Source organism: Protopterus annectens, chromosome 13.part0 (genome assembly GCF_019279795.1).
Source record: "Protopterus annectens isolate FY-2018-M chromosome 13.part0, PAN1.0, whole genome shotgun sequence".
Taxonomy (NCBI): Eukaryota; Metazoa; Chordata; order Ceratodontiformes; family Protopteridae; genus Protopterus; species Protopterus annectens.
The window spans coordinates 620567135-620588274 of NC_056747.1; the positions used below are offsets into that span (position 1 = coordinate 620567135).

The 21140-nt window shown below is 38.1% G+C and overlaps 1 protein-coding gene across 1 annotated transcript in view; it reads right to left on the minus strand.

Moving 5' to 3' along the window:
• The window catches only part of DOC2B (double C2 domain beta), a 2257420-nt gene that overhangs the window by 1370353 nt on the left and 865927 nt on the right, over positions 1–21140 (minus strand). Inside the window, exon 3 of the mRNA XM_044054285.1 lies at positions 19985–20059. Coding sequence (XP_043910220.1) covers positions 19985–20059 — 75 coding nt within the window. The remainder of the gene's footprint in view (positions 1–19984; positions 20060–21140) is intronic.

Here is a 21140-nt window from a genome sequence, read left to right on the forward strand (position 1 = left end):
CAGAACAAAAGCCACAACTGCAGAGTGCTAAAGAGAAGATAAGGGAGTTCCTGGATAACATGCATGAGATTAGAACAATTGCTGCAAAGCAACTGCTTCTTGATAACTTCAGAGCACAAAAACTTTTAGCACAATGACATAAGCAAAAGAAAGTAGAAAGGATTGTTGCCAAACTTAGGGAGCCTATAACAAGAAAAATAACCAGAGATCCTATAGACGTAGTAGAGACATTTCAGAAATTTTATGAACATTTGTATAATGCAGAGAAATGGTGAAATCAAGAAAAAGCACAAATGAAAATATTTATGGAAGATGTAAATATGTCAGGGTTATAGGTAGATGAGGCTCAACAATTAACAGTTAAGATAAAGGAGATGAGATAAAAATAGTGATGTAGAACCAATCTACAAGAAAGTCACCAGGGATAGGCAGTATTCTTGTGGAAATGTGGATGCTAGAAGTGAAGACAGTGAAAAATATCTGGAATGTTTTAAGAGTATTTTAAAAGGAGTGGAAGCACCAGCATCGTGGAAGAAAGCTGTGGTGGTTATAATACCTAATATGGTAAAGACCCATTGGATCCAGCTTCGTGTAGGCTTATTTCAATTTTAACCCATGATTATAAAGTATTTATGTCTATAATGGCTATAAGAATTGCAAAGGTGTTGCCAAAATTAATAGCTATGAATCAATGTGCTTTTGTGGAGGGGAGGCAAACATTTGATGATATTAACAGAATAATGATGATTCACAGGAAAACAGAATGTAAGAAAATACCACTGCTGTTGGTGGGTCTTAATGCAGAGAAAACATTTGACAGAGTAAGCTGGGAATTTATGAGTAGAGCAATGGAAGCATTTGAATTCCCTGATACAATGATAAGGTTAATTTGGAGGATATATGAGGAATAGGAGGCAAATTATATTTAGAACCACTGGCAAAGAAAATAAGGGACTCAGAAATGCAACGTTATAATTAGTAAGGTAATCTAGAAATATTGGCTATATTTTCAGATAATATTATTTGTAAATGATAAAACTACAAAAGGACATCTCAGTGTTGTGGAATATTTTGAGTCAATTTCAATTTTGGGAGGTATAAAATTAATGAAAATAAAACAAAGGCTATGGCTTTAAGCTATGAACCTCCGCACGAATTGCTTCAGCAATACCCATATTTATGGGGACATGATAAAATGAAGTATTTAGGAGGATGGGTTAAAAAGGATTATTTTATTGCAGCCAAGAATATGTGGGAAGAGACTAATCAAAAGATAATAAAAGATATTACAAAAACTGAGAGATTGGAAGCTCTTGACAATGGATATAGATAGCAGATACAAACAGTAAAATATTTTTAGTCTCTCTAGTTTAATGCACAGGCCAGCTAGGCTTTTGTCATCGAGAAGAAAAGTTGTGGATAGTAATTAATAAAGAGTTGAAGAATTTTATCTGGGAGGGGAAGAGGGCAAGAGTCACGTGGGATAAGTTGATTCTTCCAATAGAACAAAGTGGTTTAAGATTACCTGATTTGTAGGGATATATTACAACTACACAGTTAAGACTCTTATGCATAACATAAGCAGAAAAACATCTATTCAAAGTGGAAAGGGATGATGATGAAGTTGGGGGGGGATTCAAGAAATAAGGAGAGAGTGGGATTTTGCATGCAGATTCTTAAGGAGAATAACAGTCGTTCAGAAAATTATATTCATAAAGTAGCAGAAAGTATACTAGGAACTAAATCAACATATAAATGGAGAAAGCAGATTCTGCTAAAAGGGATTACTGTAATTAGGGATACAGGGAATTGGCATGAGGGGGCTGGATTTTATTGGAGGAAGCTGGCAAGGGAACCAAGGTATAGCAAACAAGTAATTTGAGTGGGAAAGGTAACAGAATGGGAGGAGACAAAAAAGTAATTTGGACTGCATTCTAGAGACTGTCTTCCATATCATGGATTGATAGCAGAGTGCAAGAATTGATATGACTGTAGAATACTGGTATGAGCTGGATTTCACTAGAAGAGACTGGAATGAATGTCTCAAACTACCCAAACTGTGCTGAACAGGTGCCAGTCTTTTCTTATGTGCCAAGTCTTCTTGTACCTTTTACAGTAAAGTCTGCAAATGTTGTAGTTTGGTTAAAAATATCCAAATACTGTCTCCAATAAGTCTCCAATAACAGTGCTGATAAACTGAAACAGTCTGCATAATCTTCATATTCCTTTCCTCCTGAATAGTATAAGTAATATTTTGGAATGCTGGATGTTTGATCTGACTTCTGTACTCATACTGCAATGTCTGTACTGCAATGACTTTCTGCATATCAGTCCAAAATAACTTAACTGACTGTGTCTGAAGTATTTTCTAATAATACCAAAACCCTGTAAATGTCTACATGCCTCTTTAGTCTTGGTTCAAAAGCCTTGTAAGATCGGTTTATTCTCAATGTACTGCACATTCTGTTCTTATCAGTATTTATTTATTTATTTTACATTTGTTTACCATGCAAGTCTGATTTGGAACAAAGCCAATTTTCAGGGGAGGCCCAGGGAGAAATGCTCCAGATGCATGTCTTTGTAAAGTGGGAGGAAAATGGAGCACCCAGAGGAAACCTGCATGAATGCAGGGAGGAAATGCAGACTCCACACAGAAGGCACTCCAGCCGACAATCGAACCAGAGTACTTCTTGGTGTGAGTTGACAATGCTATCACTGCACCACTGCACTATTCAGTCAGTATTCTTGACTCAAGGTTATTTTCACTGATTGAAAGTGCTGAAACTGTATGCACACAGTGAAGGCCTGCTTTAATATGGCTGCATTTCTGGACATTGCACATTTAAATGATATCTGATCTTACACAGAGTATAGGCAAAGATAAATGGATAAAGGGATTCCGAAGTGAAAGACCTGCACTGGTTGTGTTTTTAGTTGAATCTAGAAAATAAGCTGCTGTTAAAAATGGAATAATTAGTAGGACATATAAAATATTGTATAATGCCTATAGGAATCAATCAGAGGAGGTCAGAAGAGATTGGGAAGCCAGATTAGATAAGCAATTCATAAGGAAACAATGGAGAGACATATGTATGGCTCCCAAATATGCAACAAAGTCTAGAAGATTTAGGTTTTTTGCTTGGACGTTTTTGCATAGGAACTTTTATACCCCAAACTGACTCCAAAGAAGTTTTCCTCAGATAGATTGCAAATCTTGGAGATGTGATGAGGAAGAAAAAGGTATCTGGGAGCATGTGCTTTCAGAGTCTAATGCATTGGCAGACTTTAAAAATTCCATACAAAGTCCTCTGTTGGGAATACTGGGTGAGCAAATGAGTGTAACTAAGGAAATTATTTTTTGAGCTTACACACAGGATCTAAACTGTCTAGACATAGTAAGACCTTTATTAAATTTAATTCTGGTGGCTGCCAAAAAACAGCTAGAAAATGGAAATCAAAGTCTAAACCAACTGTACTTGAAGTAGTGAATATTGCAAAAGAGATAAAAGAACAGGAAGTCAGATCTTTAGAAAAGGGTAGGAGAAATTACACAGAAAAAATGCAAATTGTGGCAACAATACATACAGAAAAATGTTTTGGATGAGGAATGAGGTTTAACATAAAGGCAGGAATTGACCAATTTATGTAATGCTGGATTGATTATATTGTATAGAACCAAAGTATGCACTATATAATGTTTATAAATGTGAACTGCTAATATGGTTTGTTTTCCTTTATATAAATGTAAGCCTATGACACAAGTGATAATTCAATAAATGATAAATATGCAAATAAAGGCAGTGTTGCAGCAATCATTAAAACACTGGCTTATTGTACCATTCAAAGATGTCTTTCATAGTCACTAACCTCCCAGCACTATGGAGTATCGCAATGCACAACATGTTGTCTGTCCCAAGCTTCTGAAACGTTGGCATCTTCCTTATATTGCTTATTTGAATATAACTATATGATAGCATTTTTTAGTATCTCTGTTATGAAGAGGGGGGACAGGTGCCACTAAATAACCAAGGAAGTGCTTCAGTCAGAGAAACTTATTTTAAGAACAAGGTGTGATTGTGGCCAATGAGAATGTAAATTCTATAAAATATGTACTAACACCAGAAGGTGAACATTGCTGTTAGACACATCAGACAGAACCCAGACTGTGCATATAAATCGATGGCCTTGTCCAGGTTAATTAGGAGAAGGTGGAGATATTCCCTTATTACATTAAGTCTCTTTTATTAGTGATCTGCTGTTAAGGCGAGTGGTCCTTGTGACGTTCTCACTCTGGGCTAGTAATGAAGGAGCCTGAATCCACTGACACTGGAGAGGGATGTTCACTTGGAATATAAATAGATACACTTGTATTTCCAGATGAAGACCTCTCTGCATCAAGCACAATTTCCCTTAAGACCACACAGGGAACACATGCACCCCAGGGTCTGGGTTTCTCTCTGTCTCTCCCCAGGTCCCCCACTGGCAGAGCTGCAGAGTTATGTCCTCAATCAAGTGTCCAAGCCAAGTCCTCCAGCACCCTCTCTGTGAAACCAGTGCTTTGTGTCCCTGCTCCAAGTAGCTGTCTCACACACACACACACACACACACACACACACACACACACACACACACACACACACACACACACACACACACACACACACACACACTCTCTCTCTTTGAGATTTAATTTTCACAAACACACACACACCTGGGAAAAGCTGTCACAGATTTCCCACTCTACTAACTTTGCCCAGACTATAGATTCACTGCCACCGGTCAGTTACTATAAGGCTCTTGAAAGTGTATCCAATTATACTGTGTAAACTTAATATCAATACAAATGGTAATGTTGACCAAACAGCCAGGCTTCAAGAGTGGCAACAGTTATCACCAAATAAATATATGCAAATACTCTCAAAGCTTAAATATTTTCTGAAAAAGGACCAGCCAAAATGGAAAGTTATGTATATATTTAATAATAAATAATAATAAAAAAGAAAATACTAAATATCTATTTACAGTAAACACCAGCGTTTCAATCACAGGAAATATTAAAAAATATTACAGCTGGAAAGATTCACACAATTATAGAAAAACAATACTTAACTATTCCTGACTAATCTAAAGAATTACTGTTCCTGCTTACTGAATAGAGCAAGGCAAGATGATGTGGGTGAGGGTCCTTGTCAGATCCATGACAGAATACAGAATACTGAAAGCAATCTCCTACTAATATCTAAGTATTATTTCTGGCTTACAGAATAACATCATACACATATGATCATCTGACATGTTTCCTGCACTACCCCCCATCACTAGAAGTTACCAGGGTTTAGTGCCTATGTGCTACAATACACACTAGACCATCAGTGGAAGTCATAAAACAATAAAACCATTCCAGTCTTCCTATAGGAGCTACAAACTATTCTCTAGGACAGACATTGCGGCTCTGGCTCTATTCAAAATGTGGGGTAACATCTTTATGGCTTTAACCCATAAAGTAATTTAATTTTGGATATATTTTAAAGTTGGCTGGACTGAGATTAACCTCTTCTCTTCCAATATCCCCTGTTACAATATATAGATTTAAAAAGTTACAATAATGCATGTACATTTCTTTGCTTTCCATCAGGGCACACTGCTACATTTTAACACAAGCAGCTTTACAAATACATTTCCAATGCAAGCATCTGTACAAATCAGTTTGATATACAAATGACATATGATGCTTTACAAAATTCCAGCTAGCTGAGCTGGCATATCTTACACATCCACTGCTCTACCTCTCCTGGCATGGCTGGCAGTACCTCCTATCATCACACTCCTCAGCTGTTATTATTTTATTTCAAGCAGAAGTACTGCAGCAGTCTTAACAGTATTTGCTAGAGTACCCAACATTTTATAGGCTTGTCTTAAGAGACATGAGGATGCTAAAGCAAATACTGAAGCACAGCTGTGTCAAAACTCCACTGTCTTGAAATACATGCATAATACACATAGGTTAATCATTGGCATTAATGCCCTTCTAGCCTGTCAATATAACAAAACAGTTGTTTCCATAATAAGTGTCCATAAAAGCACAAAACATAATTACAAAAATAAAGATGATTTAAGGAGCAACACACTTCCTATGGAAACCATGTCATTTTAACTCATAGCCATTCACAGAGTCAAACTTAAGTTGCCATCTTAGTTCTTTCCATTCCAATATATCTTTCCAAGCCCCCCCCCCCAAGCTGTGTCCTTTATGCTGTCAAGTGCAGAAAACTTAAAAAATGTGTGACATTTACTTTAACATGTTTAAACAAGGTATTTTCACATTTGTCCTGTCAATGTCATATAAATGTTGATATATTCTCTCCTCTAGTGGACAGCCTGTTTCAGAGATGGGGCAGTCTCTGGGATACATACCTGTCTCTCCAGCAGGTCCTATTTATATCACAGGCAAGGTTTAAGTCTTTTGAATGGGTCATTCTGGTGCTGTTTGTTTTATGGATGTGCAGGAGGTCCATCAGATTAGGCTTTAACAATGCCCTGTATTGCAGGCATAGATCTCCCCTCAATAGCCTGTAGGAGACAGAATACAGAGATAGGGCTTTGAGGTGGTCTGCATAGGACATTTTACTTATGCCCTGTATTGTTTTAGTGAGGAACCTCTGTGGAAATTCCATTTGTTGGACATGCCTAGTTAGGTACATACTGAAGGGGGAATTGTACTCAATGACAGGTCTGATGAATGCCAAATCCAGTGGAACAATGATTTCCTTGGACCTAGATGCCATACCTTTGTTTATAAGTTGCGCAACATAGAATGATTTCCTCACTACTGACACATGGTGGCCAAAGGATAGATTACTGTCTGTGTGTGTCCCTAAGTACCTGACTACTAGGTCAACTCTAAATGGTGTGTTGTAAATATGATAGTTACCAGGAGTAGATGACTTCCCGAAGGATACTGTTATGCATTTCTTAGCATTTAGTTTTAGTCCATGGCTCTGACACCAGTTGTTTGGCTGTGTCAGCCCTTCCTGATAATATGTGTGTCAGTGTGGGATTCAATGACAGCTCCTAGTTTGCAATCATCGGCAAATGTAGTCAGCCAGAGACCATTGAAATTGGATTGACTTCTGAGAAGTATATGCCAAAAAGGAAAGGTCCAAGGACCGATCCCTGAGGGACTCCACTTGTGACTGGCCTATTTCTAGAGATGAACTCCCCAATTCTAACTTCCTGGGTCCGGTCTGTGAGCCAGCTGGCTATCCACTGGGTGGCATTTGGGTTTGTAACTAACCTGTTGAGTTTGTGAACAATGCCTGAATGGGGTATTGTGTAAAATGCCTTTGCCAGGTCAAGGCAGGCAGTGTGAACCATTCTGCCCTCATCCATTGCTTTGTTGACCCTCTCAAAGAAGTCCATCAGGTTCAGTAGGCATTACCTGCCCTTGATGAAACTAACCAAGTTGTGTCCAGTGTCTGGAGGTTTACTATATGATTATTAACCATTTCCATAATACTTCTTTCCATGGCATTGCATATAAGACTAATGAGACTTATGAGTCTGTAGTTTCCAAGGTCTGTAGATGGCTCACCTTTGTATAGTGGGCTGACTGTTGCTGTTCTCCATTTATGAGGCACAAAGCCTGTTTGGAGGCTACAGTTAAATAGCAATTCCACAGGGACTATCCTGGCTGTAGTATGTGTGAATTTATAGCTGACTAGGCCTCTTGGGATGGCTAAAATTAGCCTGTCTAAAACATATCCCTTTCTATCAACAAACAGTGAAAATTAAAGGTAAAACAACAAAATATAAATCAAATTAATTCTTCTTATCTACAAGTTATCCCTTTCTTCCTACAAGCAGTGAAAAACAGTGGTAAAAAATAAAATATAAATGTAAATAAAACTTCTCTTACCAGGTAACTGCACAATCAATCACAAACCAAGACAGAATTGATTAGATAAGCAACATTTAATCTGTAATTCTTGACAAAAATGAGAATTCTTTGCAAGGTTACTACATCAGAAATATTCTGGAGAAATATATTCAAATAAAGCCTGCAATACACTGCTACCAAAGTGGACTGAGGTCTAACCAGATAATCTAGAGCTGCTACCACATTTAGTATAGTAAAAAGACATGCACTAACACAAACCATTTGAATAAAGTTTGCTTGTAACAAGTAGACTTAGTCTGCAGTGCAAAAGTGCAAAACATGCAAATAACTGCTTGGATTTCACTAACAGACTTGAGCCTGTCAACTGTCTTTGCACATCTAGGGTATGCAACATCTAATTTGTTTTCCTGTCTAGGAAACAGAGTTCCTGATATAAAGACTCTTTTCTGTGACCTATCTTAGATATGGAGAATTTTTATTTTAGGAAGACTCTGTCTCATGAAAGATCATGTAAAGTTAATCACATATGAAGTATTGTAACTCTGAGGTTCTTATGGGTAGGGGAGGGCTTATGGTGCCTTAGAAAAACATCCCCATGACACCTGCCACGTCCCTTGGTGCCCCAGTCGCCACAACATGCCCTTCTCATACCATCCGGATTACTTTTTTTACTGTTTCTCATATTTTGTCTTGTTCTTCAGTTTCTTCTAAATCCTTTCACATTCCAATTGACCAAGACTGCTCTGTAATAACTGCAGAGGAAAAAACGAATTAAGCTGAGGGTTTGGGGATCATTATCTACATATAGCTTCTGTATCTATCAACTGAGGCCACTTTACTGTGTACATGACAGATATCTGAGTGAGGCAGAAATAATAATAATAATAATAATAATAATAATAATAAATTTATTCTATATTACTTCTAACAAACACACACAAGTCTTCAAACCTTGCAAAGTGAGATTAGTAGCTGTTTAAACTGAACAATCAAGAGGGTCGTCAGTTTAATCAACAACGTGCTCCCACTCCAACACAGCAGCTGTAGCTACTTCTGTGTACACTTGAGACATCTGATTGTGATAAAAAATGAAGGCCGTGTAGTACAGCTTGGCTTTTTGAACACAAATAGTAGTCACACATTAAATAATTCAAAATGGCTTCCCACAAATCACATCAATTTACTGCAAAGCAGTGGCACAACAGGTAGTTCATTTCTCTTTAGTACTGGAAATACAGTAGCTGTGAGTATTAGTTCTATACCACAAATTTAAATTCATTTTCTAATACTGACACAGCAGTACAACATAAGGAGGGTGCTGTACTTGTGAATTTGCTGCCCTTCAGATGAGGCATTAAAACGAGGTCCCATCTGCCTGAATTTGTACTAGATCAGGTAAATATATAAAAATCTTATGGTACTAATCAAAAAAGTAGGGGTTGTTTTATTTACGTCTTTCACATTATTTATATCATATTCATTCTATACAAATATTGTCCTTATTTGCACTATTTACACAACTTCTCATTATATGCAATATATGCATTCTTTACAATACCATTCTCACATTTTTTTATTTATTTAACATAATCAAACTTGAAATATCAAAGAAAAATAACAGAAAATAACCTTAATACAGAATAAAATAAGGAAAAGCAGCTGCAATTTATAATGAAAAAGGGGGTTATTATATAATACCAATGAAATTATGAAGACAGTTGAGGATTTTATTCATGAGATGTAGAAAAAGGAAGATGCACAAAATGAAGTACGGAAAGTTATAAAAATAAAAGATGACGTAGAAAAGGAATTAGAAAAAGAAAGGAAGGTAAAAGAATTACAAGAAATAATATGGGAGAGAAAATCAAAACCAGGTCCAGGTGGACTAGGACATAACTTTTATAAAAACCTGCATAAAGATGAAAACAAAATATATTTTTGCCATAAACTAAATGAATGGTTAAGAGAGGTGATAAAAAATATGTGATGGGGTGATAAAAGTTGAATGAAAAAAAAATGACAGAAAATATATGAATAAAAAAGCAAGCAAATAGCAGCAGTAGTTAGTCATATTCCTTCATAGATGCCCTAGCATTTTTGTAAATATTAGTTTAATTCATTTAGAAGTTAATAACAGGTTTTGCATCAGCATGTATTTTCTGAAGAAAGTATGTCTTGCATTTTTGACTAACAGCAATCCTTAGGGATTTAGAAGAATATCAAAAATTTTACAAGAGCTAGGGTAAAAATATAAATCAAAATGAGGGACAGGCTGCAAAATCAGGGACAGTTCAGAGCTACGGATAGCTCAGTCCACAAAAGCTGCCCACCTTGTCTTGATGCCTGGTAGCACCAGCACTGAAAAAAATTCCCTTACACTAATGCCAATAGAATAGTTTATCTTCATACCACGGATATTCATTCCTTAGACTACCATACCTATTCACTTTTAATTAAGGTGGCATTCTGCTCCATCCTGCTCATGATCTACCTGACTTATTGTTTCAGTAGAACATGGGCATGATGGAACAGGAGGCCAAGGATAGCCAGGTGTACAGCACCCCCCGTCTAGGATGCTGCAGCTGCTTTTGGCTTCTAACAAGGGTATTGTAGGACATTTATATATATATATATATATATATATATATATATATATATATATATATATATATAAATAAATATGTATGTATGTATTTTCTTAAAGTATACAAATGTAATGTTTCTTTGCTTTAAGAAAATAAATAGTGGAAAAGCACCCATAAACAAACAGCACCTTGGTGACTGCCTGGGCTGTCTAAGTGTAAGGCTGGCCATGCTTCTCTAGGTGAAGTCAATGACACATAAAAATTGAATTTTCTAAGACAATTCCTGAAAGTCTGCTGAGCTTGCTAGTGCAGAAGGAACTAATCAAAGTTTCTCCATCATAACAATAAAATGTTATAGAGGAGAAAGAATGACACCTTTTAAGAAAGCCTAATTACATGATCTGAAGGGCTCCTTTGAAGGACATGCAAACAAAGCTGAACTGTGTAATTTAACAGAAAAGAAAGCTGAACCCGCAAAGTACATCATCTAAAATATTTGGAATTGTACAAGAGCTCACTTTTCAGTTTCTGTTTTGGCTTCAAGCTATAACTTTCTTCAATTTATTCGTTTATATTTCTATGGTGTTTTATTTTTTATTTCAATATCTGAATCATTAACTTGATAAAAAGATGTCTGTTGGGGAGTCAGGTGAAATCTTTATTTTGTATTTGTTTGTTAACTGTGTAAGTTGGCTCTTTTCAGCCAGAAAAATATCACATATAGATGTAGAAATAACATAATACTAATACAATACAAAGCAAAATATTCAAATGACATGTTAGTTATCTAGTTATACAAATGCAGAAGTTTAAAAGACAGTTGAACAGTTAATAATATGATGTCACAGAAATGCTGCAGTGAAACTTTTAATTTGAAATACTACCAGCAATAATCTCTGAAACATTTGTACTTCATTTCACAAAATAGTTGCTCCTTCATTTTATTTCATTTTTATGAAGATTAGAAAAGCTTGCTCCTTTCTCGTGTTCAGTGGTAGGTGATTCCAGCAGGCAGGTACAATATCAAAGAATGTTATTTTTTTCCAGCAGTAGATTATGAAGGGGTCGTAGATTATGAAGGGGTCTTTTAAGTGAGATTTCTTCATTGTCTAATCTTTTAACTTCCACAATGCCTGCTTGCGGCAGGGATCTCTGCTCTATTGTTTGTAGTGTACAGAGGGTATCAATGTTTTTTTCCAATATAGCTGAGTAATTATAAGGGCAAATACTGACACCCATGATTCCTCTACCAACTGACAAAATGTGACAAACAAAGAGTGCTGGATCTCTGCCCTACCCAAGCATACTTGTTTGATGATATCATGGCAAGAGTTGTAGTCTATTATGGTACTAGCTGTGATTTAAAGTTATTGCTGGAAAATCTAACTTCATTTCAGATTTCTAAATAAATCTTATGAGTTAGAGCTCAGTAAAGTCCATTGGCTTTCTTTGAAGCAGGTAGCTGTATGACAGGATTTTTATAAATACCTGTTGGTATGTTTTGAAAAAAGGTTCTAGTAATGGAGGACTTGACTAAGGTTACAGTTCTTTAATTTAATTTGCATATATTTTTTTCTGAAAAGAAGATAAATCTTTAGTACTTCATTCATAAATTCCTTTCTTCAAACTTTCTCCCCTAAAGTAACATCCTATGGAGGGTAACACTGAATGATGCTAGTGCTAATCAACATCATAATCTGTACCCAGTCCTGAAGATGACAAGGTGCTCCTTATACAATTATTCTGTTTCTGAGGAACGCATGAAGATTAAGATCTTTTTTTCTTTTTTGAAGATAAGATTGCAGTGAAGGAAGACAGACTGAAGAGGATCTGAGAAGAGGGTGGAAAACAACTATATAGGAGAACATTGGCTGGCATCCACCTCTGCAGACAGGTATTTGGGGAGGAAGGTTGGTCTGGGCCACTTTCTGAGTCCCCCTGAAATATTCTTTAGCACAGTAGTGATAACTCAGCCCCTGTAAGTAGACTGATACCAGTACATGCAATGGTCTCTGCAGTTAGAATGAATTTACTGGTGAAGGTAGCAGCTACAATTTTAAATCAGTGAAAATTTTATAACACATTGCATACATCTGGGCATATTCTTTTGAGGATGATCTGGGGAAATTATTCTAATACTAATGAGTTCCATTTGTGTAACAAGTTTTTCTAAGACTTCTGTCAGTGAAGGGGAATTTTTTTCTTATTCTCTTCTAATTCATGCTGACAATGGCTTTTTTCCCTACCTCATCAACAGGCTGCATTATCTATCCCTAATGTGGGGATATTCAAAAGTGAGCAACTTTAGAAACAGAAATTTAATTGCTGGAACCTGTGTTCTGAGAGACTGCCTTCCAGACTATCTGCAAATATACAGAGCTGAGTATATTTTTTTTGGTTATAGAGTTTGTTAATTGTTGCTTAGATCTCTGTTGAAACTGTTGTCGCCCTGTTCTGAGAGACTGATCTGCAAATATACAGAACTGAGTATATTTTTCTGGTTTTAGAGTTTGTACTGTTAGTTGTTGCTGCTTAGATCTCTGTTGAAACTGTTTTCCCCTCCCTACCCTACCCCACCTCTATTTTCTTCCGTGTCTTCAGTTGGTATAACTGGTTTTCACAGCTTGTGTGTTATCTAATTCAAGTATCACTTGCATAAAATTTGACCTGTAAGTAACAGCCTGCATTTACTTGCTGGAACCTGTGTTCTGAGAGACTGCCTTCCATACTATCTGCAAATATACAGAGCTGATTATATTTTTTTGGTTATAGAGTTTGTTAATTGTTGCTTAGATCTCTGTTGAAACTGTTGTCGCCCTGTTTTGAGAGACTGATTTGCAAATATACAGAACTAAGTATATTTTTCTGGTTTTAGAGTTTGTACTGTTAGTTGTTGCTGCTTAGATCTTTGTTGAAACAGTTTTGTTCCACTAACACTCCCTAGTTTTGGTTTGTAGTTTAAATTTGATGGCTTTTGCAGTTGCCCACCCCACTGTAGATTTGATCTGGGACACTCCCCCAGTCCCATCTCTTTACCACATTCTACCTAATAAACTCTTTCTGCACTTGCTTTTAGTCCTTTTTAATTTAATTGCATTCTTTAAACTGTGTTTGGTCTAATATTGCTACATACTCAAGTGTGCTAGCTTGCACTGCATGTGAATTGTTTTTACTACTGTTTTTGCTACTTTTCTGTAAAAAAAAAAAACTGTAAGCCTGTTTCCTACCTTTCCTGTTACTAGTGTTCCAGATACAGATTTGCTGTATCCAGGACTGTATGCAAGCTTCTGAGCCCCCCAAGCCTTTCTGTGTTGGAGGGAAGCTTTCTAGCTTATCAGTGGGAGTGTTAAGCACTAAGTAACCTGTCTACCGCATAAAGAGTGGTTCTGGCTCAGAAATTGTAGTTATTTGAGGTTTGGGCAATCTCTTCCATCTCTCTCAACTTTCTGATGTGAAAGCCTGCATTTGCACTTGTTTCTGTCCTGTAACTCTTCTAGTGCAGATACAGATTCTTAGTTTTAGCACTTAAATTTGCTTTTTCATGCTCAGCACTTGTTCAGAATTTGTAAGCATGAACTAAGCTACTAATTACTATAGCACTCAGTCTTCCTCATTACCTAGAGGAAAACAGTTTTTGTACTTACTTTTCTCACTTGCTTAGAGAAAAACAGCTCTTGTACTCACTTTCCTCACTCATCTAGAGGGAAATAGTTTTTTTATTCAGACGTGTCCAAGGGTCAGCTCCCAGTGTTCTCTCTTGTCTATCGGATGAATCTGGGCATCTTGAGGCAACGTAGAAATTGCCTCATGTACACAGACAATCCTCTCCTCCTACCACCCGACACTACAACCTGTGAGAGATGCACTTATCTAGCCAAACTGGAGGTAAAGCTCTCTCCAACCAAGACTGAACTTGACAGTCATGAGGAGAAGGTAAACATTTGCATCACACCACACTCATCAATTAGTCTCACTAAATCTACACCACCAACATCCATACATAGTAACACAAAAACATTCATGGAGGCTCTCAATAATAATCTGTCTAAGCAACAGAGACCTCCAAAGCAGAAATGCAAGCAACCTCCATTCCCCAACACAACCCAAATGACACATAGCCCACAGACTCAGTGTGCCACTCAACCACAGCCAATAAGGCAAAACAACGTACCCAACACACTAGTCATAGGTGACTCTATAGTTAGGCACACTGATGTCCCACTCACCAGGTTAAACAAGGAGAAGATTACTGTCAGCTGCCTGTCGGGTGCCAGGATCCGCCACATAATCCATGCACTCAGGTCACTAGACAACAAGTACAAATATGACTCTGTCATTGTCCATGTTGGTGTGAATGACCTAAGACGTACCTCCCTGGACTACATGAAAAGAGACATGGAAGAGCTCTCCAATCTTGTAGCCCAGGCAGGTATGACCCTAGACATGAGTAGCATTCTGCCATCATCCCGAATGATACTGCAGTACAAGGACAAAATGATTGACTTCAACAATTGGCTAAGCTTCTGGTGTCATTCTAAGAGGATCCAGTATCTGTCTGCTTGGGATGACATGGTCGACAGACCATGATGCTTTGCCACAGATGGCCTGCACCTGTCGCCCCTGGAATTCCGGATACTGCCTAAGGCTCTTGCTGCCCCTATAGTGCCTTTTTAGGCAAGGTGCAAATAACAAATTCACCACCGTAATAGGAACAGGCAAGCAAAAACTGAGGGTAATGCTATTCAATGCTAGAAGTCTAAATCTCAAAATGCACTCGCTCGAGGCACTCCTAAAAATGGAGAACATCGATATCTGTGCAATGACTGAGACCTGGTTCAAGGCTCCTGAGAGCACCCCTGCACTACCAGGCTATAACTCATACCACACTTTTCGGCCATGTAACCTGGACCGTAACACCAATGGCAGAGGTGTGTCCATATTCATTAAGGATATCCACACCTCCAGGCTAGTTGCTCAGCATAATGCATCCGAGATTATCCAAGTGCAACTAACTCTGGGCAAAACTGCAATCCAAATTGTAGCTTGCTACAGATCCCCCACCATGTCCCAGGATTCCCACTCCTCTTTTTTTGATGTACTGGAAAATATTAGTGTTCAACCAAACACCCTAATAATGGGCGACTTCAACTACCCCACCATTAACTGGGAAAACTACTTGTATACCAACTGCTTGGCTCAATGCTTTCTGGAATTCATAAACTCCAATGCCCTGGATCAACTTATCCACACCCCCACCAGGGGCAACTGTATCCTAAACCTAGTCATTACCAACATGAGTGACAGGTGTTCTACACCTGAAGTCAACTCCTTGTTGGTCCGATCTGACCATAAGCTAATCACCCTTGATATCCACATCCCGACCCCATCCCCCATTAAGGAAACCACGGTAAAACATTTCTCCAAAGCCACCTTCATGCTACTTAAGACAGAAGTGGTGAACTTCATGACACCCATGCAGATGGACAATACAGTTACAACTGCTGAATCTTACACAAATGCATTCTATAAGCACTTACAGGAGTGCATGGATCATGCTATCCCAAACAGAACCAAGACGCTATCCTCCAAAAAAAAGGAAGCCAATCTAGTGGTCCCCTGCCATAAACAAACTGTACAACAGAAGGAAGAAACTGTTGCAAAAGAGAGTAAAATCCCATGAGTGGAGGAGCTCACTGGTCAGCCTTAGTAAGAAGCTGAGATCCCTTATAAGATCCTCGAAAGCTAGCTACGAAAACAAAATCGCCACTAATTCTAAGGACAACCACAAAGCATTCTATAGCTATGTCAAGAATCTCCATGGCAACACCCAGATCTGCTCTGAGTTACAGCACAAAAGCACGAAAATTACAGAACCAACTGATACTGCCAACATCCTGGCAGATAGGTTCAGTGCTAACCTTAACCCTGCCCTCACCCCCTAAAGGGCCCATATCTATACAGGAAGAATGCAGAGTCCCTGTAATTACAACTATGCAGGTAAACGCTGCACTCTCTAAAGCCAAAAACACAGCATTTATGGGACAGAACAACATCCCAGGCTGTGTTTTACACAAACTTTAGAATGAACTGGCTCCCCCTCTTAAGCACCATGTTCAATGATAGCCTTGCATCAGGTTTTGTGCCCACTGAATGCCACACAGCAACAGTTATCCCACTCCACAAAGGGGGAGCCACCACTGATCCTGGGAACTACCGACCTATTAGCCTGATGAGCCTGGTCTGCAAGGCCATGGAACGTATCATCATGGAACTCATAAACAAAGACATTGGTAACCTCCAAACTCTGGATCCCACCCAGTTCAGGTTTGTGAAAGGCAGATCATGCCTCCTGAACCTGATCAACTTCTTTGAGGCAGTCACCAAAGCCGTAGATGAGGGTAAGGTGGTTCACACAGCCTATCTTGACCTCGCCAAGGCTTTCGACACCTTCCCCCATTCTGGAATTATAGCTAAACTCACTAAACTAGGTATAAATCTCTATGTCACAAGATGGGTTGTCTACTGGCTCACTGACAGAACCCACACTGTAAAAGTTGCAGACTCCAAATCTGACCTCAAAGCAGTGACAAGTGGAGTACCACAGGGTTTTGTCCTGGGACCTCTCCTGTTTGGTATCTACTTCTCTGAAGTACAGGCTAACACAGAAGGCCTCTGGCTAATGAAGTTCGCAGATGACTGCAAACTAGGAGACATAGTCGAGTTCCCAAATGACGTGGGCATCCTACAGAAGGGCCTCAATGAGACAGATACCTGGTGTCAGAGCCATGGCCTCAAGCTCAATGCCAAAAAGTGCAGTGTCATCCCCTTTGGTAAAAACTCTGTACCCATGAACTACCACATAGGCAGCAATCTACTTAACACCGAATGTGTGATAAGAGACCTTGGGACCCAGGTGGACAGTAGTCTCTTGTTTGATAGTCACATCACCGCAGTAGTCAGGAAGTCCTTCTACATGGCACACCTCATCATAAAAGGGTTCTCATCCAGGAAAAAAGAGGTCATTGTTCCCCTCTACTCGACACTCATTAGACCCATTATAGAGTACAACGCCCCTTTTGGAATGTACCTCACAAGACATCTGCAGCAGCTGGAAAGGCCACAGAAGTACCTCACAAAGAGGATTACTGGCCTCAAACAAATGCCCTACACTGACCGCCTCAAAAAACTCCAGCTTTACTCCGTAGCATATCGCCTACTCTGAGGTGATCTCTGCCTAACATATAAAGCTATGTCAAACCCAGAGCTGTTGGACATGCTACACCTAAAGAAATCCCAATCCCTCTGAGCTACACGATCTAGGGACCTAAACCTTGTCACCACAATAAATGGGACATGCTGGAGGGATAGATTCCTGTCCCAGAGACTTCCCATACTCTGGAACAGGCTACCCATCTATGTCAAGCAAAGTTCTTCATTAGCACTCTTCAAGAAAAATCTTGATGAGTGGATGGGAAATAGGAAATATACCCCGGGGATCACTTCTGTGTCTCTGCTTGACAGTGGCACAGGAAAAAACTTTCTTGGGTGGTGTAAGCCAGGGAACCTTGTTGGCTAGGCTTATGTAGGCCCTTGGGCCGATAGCCTAGTACCTAACTATGAACCTATGAACCTATGAACATAACTTGAAAAAGACATGTTTTGTTTTTATTAATCCTTTTCTGCTTCTTTCTTGTCAGCATTTTTCTTAGTACTTCTTTATATTATAGGTTCATAGGTACTGAACACATCCTAAATCTATAGATCTTTAAGGAATGTGATTTTTTTTTTACATGATAAGTTAATCTATTAAACTCATTCGGTGTGTGAATAATTAGACATAGTATGTAATCTTTGAGATTTGTCAGTTTATAGTGCTCACAATTATCAATATAGCATGTAGAATCAAGACAAAGACATTCAGACTAGAAGTATTTATGTGCAGTTGAATCATTTGATCAGAAACGTTTACTGACTAAAAGGAAAGTCATTACAAACCATTCCACACTCACTAATCCAGAAAGTTTTATTTTCTTTTGTTAAGGAAGAATTAATAAGAGTTTGGAATACTTCTCAACAGCAAACTGGGTAAAAATAAGATGGCTAAAAAAAGTATTCATGACAGAAAACTCAATCAGACCACCAATGGTTTTCGACTGACAGAAGAACTGAAGACTGTGCTCAGCGATGTTGTACAAATGTAGTTTATACTGACTCACAGAGGTGGAGCTTCAGCAGAAGATTGGCATTAGCCTCCTGCCCGAAGACACTAGATGGCTCACAAAAACTGTTTGATACATGCCTGACATCAATGAGCAAAGGATCACATTTTTGTGATTACTGCTAGATGATTCATTCCCTTAGAAAGATGCATTACTTCACAGAGAAGGTGTTATTGGGATACATTACTAGAGGCACTGACATGGTGTGGATTAATGAAGTTGTTCAAGCATGCTAGGATCAGAGGGAAGAAATTACACAAGTGTAGCCACATCTGCATAAAGACTAGTTAACACTTTATACATCAAATGTCTTCTTCTATTGGCTTCTATATATTCTTATGGATTTCTCTGCAAATGTGCAACTAAGATTCTGAGTTCCATATTTTACTTCTTATAAAATTATCTTCCTGGTTATAAAGGCCTGAAATTGCATTTACAGTTAAAGGACTATGCATGTTTAAGAATGGTTGTTCACACGGTAGTACTCCAAGCATCATTAAGTTTAGGGACTGCATTACACATCTAGATCTGTAAAACAGTAACAGGACAGGCATGCAGCTGATGTATAGACAACAATTCTCAGAAAATATTTTCATTGCTGTGATTCACTGACGCCCAAATCACTGACAGTGATACTTGTGTTTTCTGCTAAAATTCACAGATTGAAGTTAATAGAATAAACTGGTGTTTGTAAGGGGTAGAGCTTCCCAAAAGACCCTTTTATTAAGATTTTACTGAATGTGGTCACTAGCTAACCATTCATGTATCACTTGCTCAAAGCTGAATGCTCATATGAATTTCAGGTTTAAGCACACTAGAATCCACACCTACAATATCTCTAAATATATCGCCTTCAAGTTGGTCTAACCATGGAGTTTGTACATTCAGAAGAACAAGGGTGCAACTGCAGAGCCCACACATCAGGAGTATAAGAGGTGAAATCCCCATAAAAAATGTTGAGATAATATGTTTTAAAAGATCTGCTTTGATGTATAGCAGATTTAGAGAAGTTGTAAATGAACATGAGTCTTTTTTGAGAAGTCGTTTGCAGTAACATCTTAGTAACTAGCTGGAGAGCACATATGTTATGTCTGTGTACCCTGCCTTGTTTAATACCAATTCTGTGTACTTCTGAAAAACCTTCAACATGATTCTTTCCAAGGCCAGCATGATTACAAATCTAAAACATGCATATAGATTTAAATATACAAAATAACATGGGTTTCAAATAGACAAAAAAACAAATGCGAGAAAATAGTAAACATTTCAATAAGGAAACTCACCTTGCTAGCTCCAGGAAGTAAGTGCAACTTGACATATGGATCAGCAAGGCCGTTATGGTCCATTGGCTTCAGACCCTTAATAAAAGAAAGAAGATGATGTGATTACAACAGAAAATAATTATTTCATTTACAAAAATGTCTTTCCACCCAGATCAAATCCCTTACTAAACTTATTGACAGTGCAATGCTAATTACACATTACTTATTCTGTAAGCTCATCATGTTTTTGGAGACAGCAGAAGAGTTAAAATTGGGCAGGCATTGCCTTTTAATAAGCATTAGTGAAAATCAGAGATTATATAAAACCTTAGTGTGTGTGTGTGTGTGTGTGTGTGTGTGTGTGTGTGTGTGTGTGTGTGTGTGTGTGTGTGTGTGTGTAAAAATCTAAACATAGCTGTATGGATATTATTAAGCCTTCTTTATTTTATGGATATTTTTATCAGAAGGACCTGAAAATTCATATGTGATAGCATATCGATACTGTATTGTAATATACCTTATAATATCTGTTGCTTTTTCTGTTCTGCACTGCTTCTCACTTTCAGTGTTGTGGAGCAGATTAAAATACCTGAATGATGGTGTAAAATGATGTTTGACTCCGATAACACCAGCTTCTAATGAAGCCTGCTGTGACAGGTAATTACTTACTTTTTTCTGTTGCGCTAACAGTTTTTGCCTCAGTTCTTTGGTTTTCCTACAGAGTCCCCAAAACACCTGGTTCTACCATCTTCTGCTTCTTTCATACTTCTGGCCTTAGATTATTTGCATATAGATTAGATCTCATTTGGAACTAGGGAAAGATAAACATTCCCTCCTGCCAAAATGACTTCCATTTGGCTGTCATCCATTGGAAAGAAAGTGATGAGTCTTATATCAGAAGTTATTATAAAGGGAGCTACAAAGATATCTGATATAGGTATGTAGCCATAGCTTGCCACATCAGGGGATAAAGCACAGAAACACAGATTTTCATGGCAGCTAAGGAGCACTTAACTGACCTAACCTACCAGTTTTATTAACCAAACTGCATGTCCTAGGTAACCCTCATCCCACTCACCCCCTCACCTTTTCACAATAATTGCCTTTTGTCTTTCCATGTATTTTGCACTTTTTTTGAAGCCACATTCTCAACTATGCTGCTTCATGCATTTACTTC